Below are 15,897 nucleotides of genomic sequence, written 5' to 3'. Positions count from 1 at the left end.
CCATGCAAAGGCTTGGCAGGCACTTCAACTCCTTCTGGATGATTGGGGGGGGGGGGGGGGGGCTGTCTATCCCGCTCTCTCCCTCCATGTGTGTGTGTGTCTTTCCCTCCCTCTCTCCCTCTCTCTCTCTCTCCTTCCTTGCAGCAGCCTCTCTGTACTGTTGGCAGGAGTGACCAGAATAAAAACAGCAACACCAGACGTAGGGGGGGGGGGGGGGGGGGAGGGAGGGGGGGGGGCAAAGTGATCTATTGAACCGAAAACACTTTGCCTTGATCACGTTGACTGCTCTTCGGGGGCTGTGGTAGTTAGAGGAGAATAAAACCAGCTGATCGGGAGAGGGGTGGTGCATTTTCGAGCGAGATGGCTGACAGAAGCATTCTGTTGCTCCTCTTTGGACTCTTCCTCTCAGCGCTGATTCAGCCTTCTCTCCAAGGAGGTAAGTGTGTGCCACAGGTGAACTCTTGTCATTATTTTTTCCTGAATCAATTACAGACCTGGAACAGGTGCAATGTTCTTGTCTCTGCCTCTTTGCCCCTGAGTGCTATCATTATTTAATATTTCAATTTGCGATAAACCATTCATTATTTATTTATGTTGCAGTGAAAAGTGTGAATTTTAATGAAATAAAATGATGGTGTTGAGTGTTAACTTGTTTTACTGTTTCTTTTGACTGTATCCCAGTTATAATTTAAAATACACTTCTGGAATGGAATTGCTGTGGAAAGTTTTGCAGTAATGAAAAGTATACATCTGTCTGATCCTCTGCACCCTTACCGCGAAGCCCGAAATAATGGTGCCCCACCTCCCTTCTTTTGAAGAAGACTAGTAGATGGAGAGGAGGTCGGTCTTTCTATAATATTTACTTGTCCGATGCAGATAAGCAGAGGTGAGGTTCAGCATTCTCCAAAACTTGGGTTTTTGTCCCAAGACTTTATTACAGAAAGAAACACATCATCAATTTATAGAAATATTAATTTGATAGAAAGCTATTCACTGGTTTCCTATTATATTTAAATATGGCTATGCATCTTTAGTTTCAAGTGTATGTTTACATGGCTGAAAACATACTCTATAACATCTCAATAAGAGAAGGTTCTCCAGCTGTTCTCCTTCTACTTAGCAAACCCACTGTAAACCTCTTTACAGTGGGTAAAGTAGTAGCACTTTTCTGCCTATTTAAAAAGGCAGATTTTAGGAGTGCAGTTTAAAGTTATGGCTTATCTGTTAGTGAGTACTGAGCATGTCTTTCCTCCCACTCTCTTTGAACCAGGGAGTTCTGATTGGGTTCTCAGTGTGTTTTTTGGATGAGATTCTTTGAGCTTTCAGCCCCGAACTGGAAAACATATTTAGCATCTGGGGCTGAATATGAAGGAATCAGGTCCATTTTCGGTTGTGTATATTTATCTAACAGTCACAGCTGTTGGTGTTCCTTAATGTCCAATGTCCTTTTAGATCCATTATGTTCCCAAACCAAACCTTTTGTCCATATAAAGTCTTCTTTCATAGTTATGTTGTCGGCCTCGTCTAATAATCAAGTTGATCAAATGTGGCAGATAAAGGCAACTAATATAACAATTGGCTTTGCATCATACCTTTGATCTCAACAGTGTTGAGATCCTCTCTCAAACTAGTTCAATGTGTGTGTTCAACCCTTGAGTAATGATGCCGTGCAGGAGTGCAGGGTTGGCCTGAAGGTTTTCCATCGACAAGTGTAAATGAGTTGTGGTCCGAGAGAAAACATCTGGCAGGGCGCATGCCGATACATATATACCCCCTTATGTCTCCCAATGGACTGTATAGTATGTCTGCTGGTGTTCGCTTGTACAATGAAGCTTGGCCTCAGAGGCCTCTATTCGTTATCGCAACACTTGATAACCGGACCTTTGTTGGCTGATACATTTGTTTGAACAGATTCAATGATATGGGAGTTTAATCAAGTTGACTTTTCAATAAGAAGAATTGTCAAAAGCCCATTAGAAACTGTATTTGCAGATTGTCTTTGAAATTATACAAACAGTATTGTTCATTATTTCATTTAAGCTGTAAATTCCACATGTAATTATTGTGTCTCTCTGTTTCTAAACTTGTTATATGTTGAATTCCTCCAGAAAACCTGAACCACCAGCTGAAAAGACCAGTAGATCTAAACAGCTGATTTCGTGATTGATGCCGCGAACAATGACAGCGAGGAAATAATGAGTGAGCATGCGGGAGGAGTGATTGGCAGATGTATGAGAAATAGACCCCATGCTTAGGTATGCAAGAGTCTCTAGGTCTTACCTCAGCACTTCATTGGCTTTGATGACAGTGGCAGGTGAAAAGGGCGATAAAGCTGCGCTGTTTCTTCACGCAAAGAGTCGAACGGGTTGTGTAACGTTTTGCCCTCGTTTTCCATTGGCCGGGCTTCACAGGAGCTTAACACATTAGGCAGTGACACTCGTCTGGATGAGTGTGACGCTCAAAAGACAGAGTGTCGTCTGGGTGTCTTGCTTTCGTTGTCAAATGTTAGATCCCCGAGTTGATTGTCTTGATTGTCCAAGCAAGTGCTCCTTCAGGCTTTGTTCCTATAGTTTCCGTTGAGAACACCTCTGTGGCCTTTATTCCGTTTCAAGGCAGACCACGGCATACTGGACTAAAGTGACACATCCAGGGACGCCATACCAGTGCTCGATTATTCTCACCATTATTACACCATTTTAAGTACCGTCTAACCAATACATAGGAGGGTGTCTTGTAAGCTTTTGTTAAAATCCTGGATTGCTGGCCCTCTAAAAACCAATTTAATCTGTGAATGTTGAGTGGTATAATTTGTAGTGAGGGGACCTAACTCTGTCATTTTTGGGGACGGTGCCTTTTGGGGAACAACCAATGACAGACCAAGATTGCTATTGTGAGAGAACTGTTTTTCCATGTATTAATGTCTCATTCTGGCGCACATCCTAAGGGTGAGATTGGACAATATCCTCCACAGTTTGCATTTGTACATTAAAGCATTTCGGCTGGATGGGAAGTCACTTTCTGCTTCAAAGCCCTGCGCCACAAGCAATCACTAACATTTTCCCAATCACCGTAAATGTAACTACTGTTAATACTGTTATAGTGGGAATACTGGAGGCTTGGGATGGATGGGCTGTTTTTTTAGATATTCAATTATTGAAATAATGCATTATAAATGTCAAGGGTACAGCTCCTTTGCACAGTACTGGCTTCATGGTAGCTTTATCGTTGTAAACTTGATTTACTGTTTGATGCAATCCAAGTTTTCCAGAAATGGATGGCTGAGTTGTAAGAATGTTGGATCAGTGAGCCAAACGTTCCTCAGAGGCTTCCCTTCTACATATGTAAACAGATATATGGGTGTTATACATTTGCATTTATGTGTTTGTACAATAGTGAGTCTGCACCATTGCTGAAAACATGTATCAATTAATAATTTCTTTGGCTCCGACCCTTTGGTCGGGGAGGAATGTCAGTTTTACATCCCAGTCAGATGTTTGGTCTGCAATAATCACGTGCCAAGTGTTAGCGCATCAACTGAGCTGGTTCATTGCAGCCACTCGGCGAGCAGCTCTCGCTCGGCTGTTAGCTGCAGCGAGCAGCTATATGTTCAACGGATGTCCAGCTCCTTCTGGGTTTACAAACAACACGAGCACAACATATATTGAAGATATGTTTCAGAACGGATGATGAACTGATGAGTGAATATGGTAATAAAATGAAACTTTGACTTAACGCGTTATGTGAAACCTATTGAAAGTCCTCATGCAAACGTAGTGGGAGAGAGGGGGCGTAAACACGGCCAATCAGGCCTTTGGCATCAATTACTTGGTCCTGGCCAAACCAAACAATTGTGTAACTTTTGATGGGTTTAAGCCACACAACTGCTTCAGAATATCAGATGTTGGTCCACGGTAATACATTACAATGAGTGATATCTGTTTAGAAAAGAGCAGAAAATACTGTTCAGTCATACATTTAAACTTTTTAGTCATGTTATCATTTATTATTTATTGTTTACCACTGTGTTAAAAGAATGCATCATTTCACCTTTGTGTGCATTGACACTCTAAAATGTGGGCTAAAGATGTGGCCCGTCCACTGCCTCCATGGAGAGTAGCTCCTGTGGTTTTATCACATCCTTGGCCCTGCAGCAGCTGCTCTTACTGGTTGACTGGGATAAAGTATATGTATGGTGAAAAGGGGGAAAATAACATTATTTAAAAGATCTTCTATTACATACAATGCACTTTGACCACGTACTGTAACTTTAACATCTGTTTGACTTATTTCCCTTAATGCTTTTGGTGTCCCAATAGGGAATGTAGCTTTTTATAGTCCACTTAACATTGCACCTATGGTTACACAAATCCGTCAATGAAAACGAGTTGTGATGTAGATTTGTCTTTCACTGTCTTTTTGTGATCTTACCAGGCTGTTATCTTCAGTTATATGTAAAAAATGCATGTTTTTCCTAGTTCTGTTATGATTCCCGGTCAGCTTCCCCTGGGGAGACACCCAAAGCTCCGCAATTAAACAATGAGAAGATTAGAATCAGGTTTTCTTTACAATGAAAACATTGCCATCTGAGTTTGTTTCAATACCTCAAACCGAGGTTCTACATCCGAGAAGGGTCAGGTCGGGGGTGGGCAACGTTAGAAAGAGAAGGTGGAGCAATGCTCCTCACGCTCTCCTCTTCCACCCTCAACGTGCTGTGAAGAGTCTGTCTGGTGGCTGATAACGGGCGATGTAAGGGGAGCAATAACCGCAGTGTTTGCTTCACTGCACTGTTGCCCTGGGTTGCAGTGTGATGGCCTTTATAAAAAGAGAGAATCCAAACCTCCTCTTCAGGGACTAAAGGGATGAGGCTGAACACAGCTCACTCTTATAATTTTGCCAAAACACTTTTTTTTTATTGATTAATCATGAGTGGTGCAGAGTTATGTAATGGTCAGCTTGGTCAAGGTGATGTAAACACATTACAGGGTAGTTTCCCCTCCCGGTGGGGGGGCAGCACTGTGATTAGGAATGATCATTGTACTGTAAGTATTTTGTAATGGTTGGGAAATGATGTAATAACTTTTGTAAAGTTGCATGTGTAAGTTGTGTGTGTTCCCTTCCTTGAAAAATATCTTGCCGGCAAAATAATTAAGCGATATATATCTGTATATACATATACAGAGATATATATATATATATATATATATATATATATATACTAAACAAAAAGGTGCTGGTCCTTTCAACCTGTTGACTTGTGTCGAGTAGATTACGTAGTTCTATCAAAATTCAAAACATTGGAATTGGACGGACCAAAACATTTGCACAAACATATGTTGTTTATGAAAAAGATGTTTATCCAAGACTTTGAGCTTTTCATGTACTGTGCTTTTTGAGTGGTATAATAACATATTTGATTCCTCTGGAAACTTAATTCTAGTTGAGGAATTTCTCAACAATTGTGCTCTGGGATTTGGGATTTAATAACCATATGGAAGCGCCAAATGGTAACAGGGTTTTATCCCTTAAAGAAAAAGAAATCAGCCCAAAACACCACTGCGTTATAAAAAAAACAATCGCTGTTATTCTTAGAGCTGGGGTTTGCTAAGGGACTCAAAGACAACACTGGATGAGGGATAATGGCCCTTTGTTAAAGTAAATTGTAACGTTAAGCAGACCCCCATGTCCCTGTGGGCTCCCACATGAGCGGTTCTACCACAGTGAGAACCTTAACATTTGTCCACCAGCGTTGTGGATGATTTAGATATTCCTGCATGTGCAGTGGGTGTCAGCAATCACCGTCAGGGTGACTTCAGAATGGAAACATGTTGATTTTTTCTTTCTTTCTTACTTCATTTCTGTTTGTTTTTTACCACTGTGTTAAAAGAATGCATCATTTCACCTTTGTGTGCATTCACACTTGCTCTAAAATGTGGGCTAAAGATGTGGCCCGTCCACTGCCTCCATGGAGAGTAGCTCCTGTGGTTTTATCACATCCTTGGCCCTGCAGCAGCTGCTCTTACTGGTTGACTGGGATAAAGAATATGTATGGTGAAAAGGGGGAAAATAACATTATTTAAAAGATCATCTATTATCTAAAAAATGTTTATCCTTCATTGTAACGTACAATGCACTTTGACCACGTACTGTAACTTTAACATCCGTTTGACTTATTTCCCTTAATGCTAATGGCGGGCGGCATTCCAAGCTCACTGAAACAATGTCAACTGTGAGTCTTACAGCTGGACCACATTTAAGTGCGGAGGGGGAGTGACGATAAATCCAAATCCCAGTCAGGGTTCCTGTGAGTTCATGTAGATCATCGCCCTCTTAATGCACTCAGTGCAGCTCTGGGGCTCACACTGCAGCAGTAAGAAATGCCGCCTCGGGTCGCACATGAGCGGCTTTTGGCTTATTGTAATGTATTGGTGCTTCCCTGTATTCCCTATGGTGACTTTACGTCATCACATTGTCTATCTTAACAGCCTTTAGATTTGTTCTCACTTAACTTGCTGCGTCATAATCTGAGTACACATATTGGACATTCTTGCTTTCTTGCATTGATCGTCACACTTTAACACAAGTCCCAACATGGTGATCCATTTATTAATCAACGTCATTTATATATTAAAAAATCCATGGCCAACTCTTGACGGGAGACCGACTGCCTTGTTGAATATTGTTTGTTATACAACTGAATTTGGTCCCACATTCATGACCTGGTCTGCTTCACAAGGAACATATCTGCATGATGATGATTACGACAATTAAGATAATCATGAAGAAGCGTAATATATAAACATGTATAAATACATGTATTGACATCGGGCGGGACACCTGGCAGCTGTCAGAACGAGCCTTATTTGGATGCACAGTCCCAATGAACTTAATGCTCCGCCTACTGGTGGCACCGTGGCCCGTTGGGATTCTTCGCGAGGGGAAAACTTACGTACGTCTCTCTCTTACTTCGTAAGCAGTGCAGAGACAGGAAATCCTTCTTTTGATTGTGGAATGAAGGAGCGGAATTTAGAGAACAATCATTGCAGCTCCCGTAAGGTGGTGCCTTGCACACAAGTGCTGTGCCAGGATGCCGGCGGCCTGGGAGAACAGACACAAACAGGGGCACAACCTCATTACATGCATTAATAAAATACATAACCCCGGACTTAGTTGAGCCCGCGGGATTACGAGTGCTCTTTGGTAAGTCATCAATATTACAAGGCCAAATTCCCGGGAAAATGGATTTTTACCATTCTCCGGCTCCGAGATCTCAATGAGTGAGCATTAGTCGAAAATCGACCCCGCTCTCGTCTGTCAATAGGTCCTTTTAAGGAGGAATGCTCCAAAGCCACAGCTGCTGCCATAACTAACCGTTCCCCATTAACTCTACTGTTGAAAAGAAATATATATCAAAACAAAGGAATACCTCCTGCCTTATTGTTTTTACAAGCTAGTTGTTCTCAGGATTCTTTATATAGTGTTATGTCTTCAGAACTCTTCAGACCAAACGGAACAAGAACTTCACTGGGTTTTTTTTCATTTCATTGCACTCACTGCTCATTTCGGCAGCGACATGTGACTGATTTCGGGGCACAAAACCCATTAAATATTTCACAACTTGTTAGTAAAAAGTGTCTTCTTGGTTGCAATGGAGCAATGTTGCAGGAAATCTTAGTAGGCTGCATAGATGTGTGCCTTTTGGCATTCTTCAGTGGCATGCGTCATCAATTTTCATTCAACTAGATCGGACAGTAATTCCATGTAATGTTCTTCTCCCGGTGGACGTACTCAGTGGACAGAACGCAGAGCTGCTTCACACAGCATTGTCCAATAAACAGATGTACGCCTCCGACATGTGGTTTAAATTAATCGGCGTCCCAACACATGATGGGGCCATTAAGCATAATCATTGAGGTCCTGTGGCCCCGTTTTCTCCGTTGTATTTTCACCAGTCTTTTTGGATTTAGCTATTAGTTGTCCCAGAACAACTGGAGTCACCTTTCCTTATTTCTGTTGCTGCTCTCGCACTCATGAGGCCACGGATCAAGAACGACCATCTCGGGATTTAATCTGGTTGCAGCCAAAAATCCTTTGAGAAATGAGGCAAGGGGACGTAGGTGGGGGTTGAGATTCTCCACAGTCCTTCAGCAGCCGTCTCAGTGATGGTCTCCAACTACAACACCTCATCAGAATGAAAACAATTGGAGTTTTCTCCTGATCGGGCCTATAAAGTCATTTATTTTTTGTTGTTTTCACTTTGGCTTTGGGCTGGGCAGCTGTGTTCACGTTTCATTGTGTGCCCCATCGCTGGTGTGACCCGGGGCCAAGGACAGATTCCCGTTTTTATGCATTTAACAGATGATCAAAGTGTGTGGGAATGTTTATCCAATGAATTGGGTCATTGTCCAGAGATGCTGCTGCAAGCGTTGCAAAAAAGAACAATAAGAAAATACTTGTTTTACTTGAAACCTTTTCTTCATACTTTTAGCCAGTGTCACGCGTGCTAGTGGAAGAAGATGACCTTTGTCTGTTGTGTGTTTTAGGCGTGTACGTGCCACCGGGTGCTGGGATCGGACCTGGAGGCACAGGAGCCGGGACTGGATTCTTTCCAGGTAACAGAGGATCGCCAAATTTCTGCTTGTCTCTTGCAAAGTTAAATGAATACTGCAGAAGTCTAGAGGTTGTACTAAAAGGGTGATCCTGGAATTGGACTAAAAGTAAATACACTAAGATATAAATACTTCATCACACTTGATTTTACGGTAAAATGCATGCCTTTAGTATTATGTACACCCCCCAAAACCATTAAAGCTCTTTGTTTTCCATCAGGTCACTCAATTCAAATACAATACTTCAAATATTCATCAACAGGAAAAAATGTCATCTTTCCAGTATTGATTATTGTTGGATCAATAGATTGTGACCACTCCCTGCTATTTATGAGCAATGACTTAAAGTACATCTCATTCCTTGCAAAAATCAATATAAGAATTAATGTCAAATCGTCAGATTTTCTCATTAACATAAATGTTATAATGCTTACATTTCATATGAGTTAATAATGCTGTCCTCATAGTTCCATACATGTGCAGCTTTGTATGTTCTTACAGCAGTTTAATCCTGCTGTACTCTTGTGTGCGTACTGTTAACACTGCATTTCCTCAACAGCAACTTGATTTAGTTACAGTCTGGTAAATTAACATTCAGAAAGGGGAACATCTTCTGTACTGAGTCACCGCTAGACCAAAAAACAGTGGTTTTACATTGTGACGCGTAGGCCCACCATAACTCTACTCTGTATAATTGTTGTTTTACAAGGGTCTGCTGGAGGAGTCGGCTATAAACCAGCTAAAGCTGCAGGTGAGAAAAGGAAACATTAGTTTTAGAATTTTAATCCCTATCGACTGTATAAAATATGTTTATAGCAATCACATCTGGTTTCACTGATCAATGATTTGGATTTAAAAACAACAACAAAGGTTCCGTTTCATTGCTTATTCTCTATTCAATGCTTCTTTGAAGTGAATGTAACTTGATACTTCCAGTCATTAATTGACCTTCATTCCAGGTTTATCTTACACTGAAATGTTTGCTTTAGCTCATTATAAACGATATATATTCCATATGGTAATCTCAGACACAATAACAATGTGGCTTTCCCAGCGTCTTTATTATGTCGTCCAAATGGCTTTTGCAACACTTGTACTCGATTTTGACCCTCGGATATCCCGTCTGGTGTTCATCATTTTACACATCCATAGCAAATAAACGCAGCTGCGCGTGCACGGTCCAGCAACAGTTCCCCATCCGTAGGCCGTGTCCTGGCATGGCTTCAGCTCCCATGTGCTGAACGAGTCTGACCCTCTTCAACCTTTTTACAGCTCCGAGTACTTCAGCCACGACTGCAGGAAGACGTTATACGGGTTGAGATTTTGCAATTGTGATATTTTTATGCCTTTGGTTGAAATTTGTTAGTGGGTGTTTGTAATTTGTTTCTGTCGAAGGTGTAATATTTATTGCACGATAACCAAAAAAAAGAAGAAATAGTTTTACAGAAAAAATTCCCCCTAAACACACTTTTTTTGGCTGGATCTGAAGGGAACACATGGTGAGAATTCCTTGTTAAAGCAGCACAGGCTATGAATAATTAAATCCTTGGACATTGCTGTGGCAATGAACAATGTGTGTGGGACCCACCACTGTTTTTAAGCCAGTTTATTGGAAAATGTGGTTTGAAATTCGAGGTTACACATATCTCATGGGTAAGTAATGATTAATGAATTTTATCCATAAAAAAAACCTTAAGTATAATGACATGCCAACATGACATGAACATTGTTAGCAAAGCATCATTTCAATTGTTTGTTTGTGCCTCTCAGTAGGAGGTTATGGAGGCGCAGGCCGTGGCGGGGGGCAAGGCGGTCTGGTGCCAGGAGGTGTTGGGCATGGTGGCTTGGGTGCCGGAGGACTAGGGGCAGGTATGACGATTTCAACAAAACAAAAATCTTGCAAAACCTTTCTTTTATTCAACAGACTCGAGAAGGATATAATATGTACAAAGAGACAACTGCAGAATAAAAACTGTATACAAACGGGACACAATTTTGGAATTGAAAGAACTCTTGTTTCCATTATAAGTGCGGTATTTCAATCTTATTTGAATCCTGACATCGTGAAAAATAGGAAAATGTTCTTCAGTTATATTTAAAACATGTAAAATACTTCAGGTCAACTGCAGAGCCTCACATGTATTTTACTTGTTTTCACCCCATAGGACAAGGTGGGAAGCCCCCTAAACCCGGTAAGTTGGTACATTAATCATCCTGCTTCTGAGTTTTATGGAAAGCGTATAATAAAGTGTGAGTTTTATGTTGTATCTACTTATATATGTCTTGTGAATTGAGAGTGAACGTTCCCTCGCACTACTGACTGTCCATGTGTAGTTTGGTAGCAAGCAAACACATGAAGAGGTGGATGAAGAAAGTAATTGTGTGTGCCGCATCATTTATCACACTCCAAAAGAATAGGAAGACCTACACAGATCTGGGGCATCGGCTGCAGATGTCACCGTGTTCTTCTTATCACCCCCGTGCTTTCGCTTCGGTTAGCTTCACACTGGCGTGCCAGCTGTTTGGGGCGTACTGACTGGGTGGTACCATGCAGGACCCCAAGACCTCTGCTGTGCTAGGGAGTGATGATTGGCAAAGTGTGAATGGCCATCAACGCCTGCCAAAGACTGGTGCCAGAGCCCCTGATTAATGTTATTGTATCGCCGCACTCTTACAATATCGGGAAACTTCTGTCTTGAAATCTAACGCGGCCATTTTCTCTGATAACATACAGTGAATATTTTCCTTTGCCGTATCGGAGTCGCCGCTGCATTTGGGATTTAGCAATTTCTTAGCCAACGTTACATTTTCCGTAAACATTGCTGATACAATCTCAGCCTACCTCTGTGTGTTTAGAAAGATAAGGAACCAGGCAATAGTCCTGCTAGTACATGGAGCGTGTCACAGAAGGGTCCCAGAGGAGTGTCAAGCCTCTGCCCTCAAACAAGAATTTCAGGTTAGCCCTTTTGTGAAAATGACCTAATATCCAGTATTTGATGGAGGTTTGTTTTGGCTGGGATGAGTAGAGCTTTACTTGGGAAGTATTGCTCTTTGTATGTATTAGAGTTCTCCCCAGAGTGAATGGCATAATATGATAAAACCAGCTCCTTGTGTTATTGACATCATTGCAATGTGGGCATGGAGTTCGCTCAAATACTAGTAATGTTGAAAGCTTTTACCCACAATCCCTAGCCATCAAATGTTTTGCAGATTTCGTAAATGAAAGTATGGACTTTGCCACGTGGATATAATATGTTCCGCTTCAAGGAAATCAGCACTTTAATGGTCTTCAATAATCTTTCACATTCATAATATTAATTCCATTGCTTTGATGATATATCAACTTGTCACATACTCACATTACATTACTGTAGAAAAGTACAGAATAGTTCACAGGCAGGTAAGCTTCTCTCAACAGATGGTTGAATCAACTTGTTTGGCTTTTGTAGAAAGGAAAAAACCTACTTCCAGCATCTGAAAATGTATGAACCTTTTTATTAAAGGAGCTGTGTAGAACTTAGTAGTATTTAGCAGTGAACCTGCTGACAAACAAAATCCCTGTTTGGTTTGTATGCTCCAGGACTCATTCAACAAAAACAGGATGATTCTTAGTTTCAGGTGATCAGGTGATAATATACCAATGAAAACATGACATGGATTAATGTGTCTGTGAACGGTGCACAAAGCAATCAGCTTCCTGTGATGAGCGACCCTGCCAGACAGGTTACTTAGATCTGTGTCAGGTGACAAATAAGTGCAGCTTTAAGTTTAAGTAGATGCTTCAACAGCATCAATAACATTTGAACTCTACAATATTTTGGTTAATACCTTCACATTCTTCTCATGAATAAGCTCTGTAACTAAGTTTGACTGACAGATTGAGATTTTTTTTTAGATAATTAAGTGTAACAAACCATTGTGCGGGTCAGGTTTAACACACGGGTTCTTTGACTGTTAATATACGTATAATACAAATCTGATTCTGTTACTAAAGAAACAAAAATCCAAACCCTGTTAAACCCTTCTCAGATGCACAGTCGTACACATCAGCATGATGGCTGCCATTAGTTCTCGTTAAGAAGCCAAGCAGTGACATTATATTCCACTGATACACACCTAGCCTGGCCAATAATGGAGAACTGCAGCTGGCCATGTGAGTAGCGTGACGCAAGGGAATTGCAACGTAGCTCATGCGAGACCTTGTAAATGTTGGACTAATTGTGAAACCTTGGAGCATCCAACTTTGACAACACACTCGAAGCTGGAGAGAGGAACTTTCTCCTCACGAACAGCTGTTAAATACGGTCTGCTTTCCTGTGTTCTCTAGAGCGAGTCAACCTCTTGTCACTTTCAGGGAAACTTTGACAGTTAACAAGAACCATAGAGGTTGCTGGTTTTTTTTTTGGTGTAGAATGATTAAAATATTACAATAGTAATATAAAATAGTTTTAGATGTTTCTGGGTGGGATATCTGCCGTACCTTTGCATGCTCCGCTGGCCAATTGAATCCCTGTGAACAATACAATTTGTAGATATTAGAAAGACACCACGTGATCCGTCCCACCTTTCTCGTACTGTCTGAGAATTGAGAATGTCACTCAACACTACATCAATCTGAGAGCAATGAAAAATCTGATCTGGTGGTAGAAAATTCTTTTGCAGTTGTTCCAAACTGAACTGACAATGTGACTAGATAATATGAGCGTATTAAATGTTCACAAACGGACTCTGCTGCGCCCCAAAGTCCAGTCTCGTATGTGAATGCAGGATTTATTGTAATGCTGATGTACCCGACTGCATGAGCTCTAGATAAGCATACCAATACTGGAGGCTGGGTTTATGTTGTCCCGGCTTCTTATCTGGACTTTATTTTGGCTAATCGCTGCCTATTCCCATAACAATTTGAAATAATGAAAAAAGTGTAAATAAATAGTCACAATTACTGGCGAGGAAAAATCATACTCAATACAATTGATGTATTGTATTGGTTAATGCTGCAAAATGTCTCTGGGTTACTACATTTTGTGTCTTTTGGATCCAACCTGGACTGCAGAAGATACGGGGGGGATTTTTGAGTCTTCCCAGTCTGTGGCCTACACACAATGGTTCTCAACTCAAGACTCAAATGCACCGTATATGTCACACACACACATGCACACACCCTAGCAGACACATCATATGCGTTCATTATGTAGCCTGCTGATAGAGACTGATTGGTTGCTGATGAACGTGTTTTGCTGAAAGAAGATGAGCTTTGAGGAGGTTTAGTCTCGTGTATGTCTTTCATTACCTGGAGCCTTGTCCTCAGAGAGGACAAGTATAACGTCCATAGAGGGTTTGTTTGATGAGCCATCCTTTGTCTGCCTCTCAAAACCTCTCTCCCCTTCTCCGTTTGCCAGCTTGTCCGCAGCATGGACCACCACCAAGGATAACCTGTGAAGTTTATGTAGTGATGTAGTAAGAGCCCAGCGGAATGACTTTGGTGGCGTTACAGGGTGATGGAGACTATTAAAACTGAGCTATACTCTCCTGCGCCGGGTGAGTGTAGCTTTATTGGACCCAATTGTCCAAAACAAAAACAAATTACTTCACAACCTAAAGCAATATCTTTAGATGCAGTAGTGCTTTAAGCAATAACGCATTGTTTAGATTTCTCAATACTTTTCCCAAGCTGCTGCTGGATTAAATAACCTGTGAAGACTTTTTTTTACAGACTTTAAAAGGCTTTAACTGTCTATAGTAGGTGCCCCGATGTGCACGCCCATAGTGCAATACCTCTACAAACATGTAATGTACAATTCTTACCGCCGTCAATAGAGATTTAATTTCCACTTGTTGTCCTTGTTCTAAAGAACATGCAAATGTCAGATGGCTGTACAAAGCATTAAATGCTTTTAAGGCTCACTCAGTGGAACTAAAATCAGCGTTTCAATGTGCTTGTTGCGAGTCGAGCCGACCTGTTGAACACGAATCTTAACCCTGAGTTGTCAGAAACGCGTCGCTGTGAGTTACAGTTGCATCCACATGTGGACCATCTGGGGAGGAAACACCCTCGGCCAACTTTACACAACCGTGGCTGTGTTTGTTGACTGTTATTCTGGCCCTATGCATCATTTGCACTTCTCGGGGGCAGGGAACATACTTATTAGAAATCAGTGCACACTCTGTGTACTTCTGTTTACTCTAATGCTTGCAATGTGTTTAGCTACCCTCAGGTGGCTTTACAGTACGTGCTGTTAGTGTGTGCGCGCTAAGCGGAAATGGGTGATGGTACGAGCTCTGTGTTAGGGACACGGAATGCTCTCCGGACAGCTCAAGGGGCTTTGTCTTGGCGGAGTAATTGTGACTTTCCTTGAGGATCAACTCCAGAGCTTGTAGCGTAGCCTGTTCTGCTTTTTGTGACTTGTAGCTCAAACAATGACATCACAAACTCAGTGGGTATGGTGCATGGTGTACAAATTAACACAGTTTAAATTAAGTCCTTCCAGCTGATGGTTTTGAATATAAAGCATGTGTTTGTTGAGGCAGGAGTCTCACACGAATTCAGGCTGGTGAAGTGAGACATCCACGGACGTCACTGGGTAAAGCCACCTACAGTGGTTTGGCACGATGGCAGTGCTGGTAATCTAAATAGTGTGTAATGGTTACAGCATTCAATCGGGGCCAATTGGGAGACCCCTCAGAGATGATGTATGTGTTCTCATGCCAAAGTGTGTGGGTTGATGAGACCTTTTTTAGAGCTGTTTCATCTTTAAGGGGACTACAAGATAAGACAACAGAGCCTTTTCTCTTCTTTAGTGTGGCAGAGTTGCCCCCTATAAAATTGTTTTCATGACGATCCCTTCCAACAATGACCACTGTGATTTAGATCCTAACACAGCCCCAAAAGCAAACATGTTATAATATCAGGAGACCTGATACCCTTTCCTTGTTTCCTTGTTCCTAGCAGCTCTGACAGTCGTGCACTTGGGGTCATCTGGCAAGGAGAGGGGCCGAGGCTTTGGGACCTCTCCTTGATAGCGTCGATGACTCCATGGAAAAGGAAAGCAAAAAAACAATAAAAGGCTCGCCGCCAAAGTCGGCTGGCCCACGCCCGCCGGAGCGCGAGCCGCCTGTGTGTGCAGTTGTGTGGCCTTTTTCATGAGTGTGGTTTAATTAGTCCGGCATGTGACTGGTTCAGCTATTCACAGCTCAGTGCCTGTGACTGACAGCACAGACGACCTGGAAGTGACAAGGCGAAGCATCAAGGTCACAGGAGAGGGATGGGGGGGGGGGGGGGGGGGAGAGGATG

At 41.9% G+C, this 15,897-nt stretch overlaps 1 protein-coding gene across 11 annotated transcripts in view; it reads left to right on the top strand.

Annotated features, from left to right (window-relative positions):
* The first annotated feature begins 251 nt into the window (after positions 1-251).
* The window catches only part of elna (elastin a), a 41,887-nt gene continuing 26,241 nt past the window's right edge, over positions 252-15,897 (top strand). For all 11 annotated transcript variants that reach the window (XM_062561153.1, XM_062561150.1, XM_062561148.1 and 8 more), the window contains exons 1-5: positions 252-436; positions 8,541-8,609; positions 9,316-9,357; positions 10,377-10,475; positions 10,772-10,798. In XM_062561153.1, coding sequence (XP_062417137.1) covers positions 361-436; positions 8,541-8,609; positions 9,316-9,357; positions 10,377-10,475; positions 10,772-10,798 — 313 coding nt within the window. In that variant the 5' untranslated portion in view covers positions 252-360. The remainder of the gene's footprint in view (positions 437-8,540; positions 8,610-9,315; positions 9,358-10,376; positions 10,476-10,771; positions 10,799-15,897) is intronic.

This window comes from Pungitius pungitius, chromosome 3, assembly GCF_949316345.1.
Source record: "Pungitius pungitius chromosome 3, fPunPun2.1, whole genome shotgun sequence".
Taxonomy (NCBI): domain Eukaryota; kingdom Metazoa; phylum Chordata; class Actinopteri; order Perciformes; family Gasterosteidae; genus Pungitius; species Pungitius pungitius.
The sequence above is the reverse complement of the archived record's forward strand: the minus strand, read 5'-3'. Positions and strand labels throughout refer to the sequence as shown.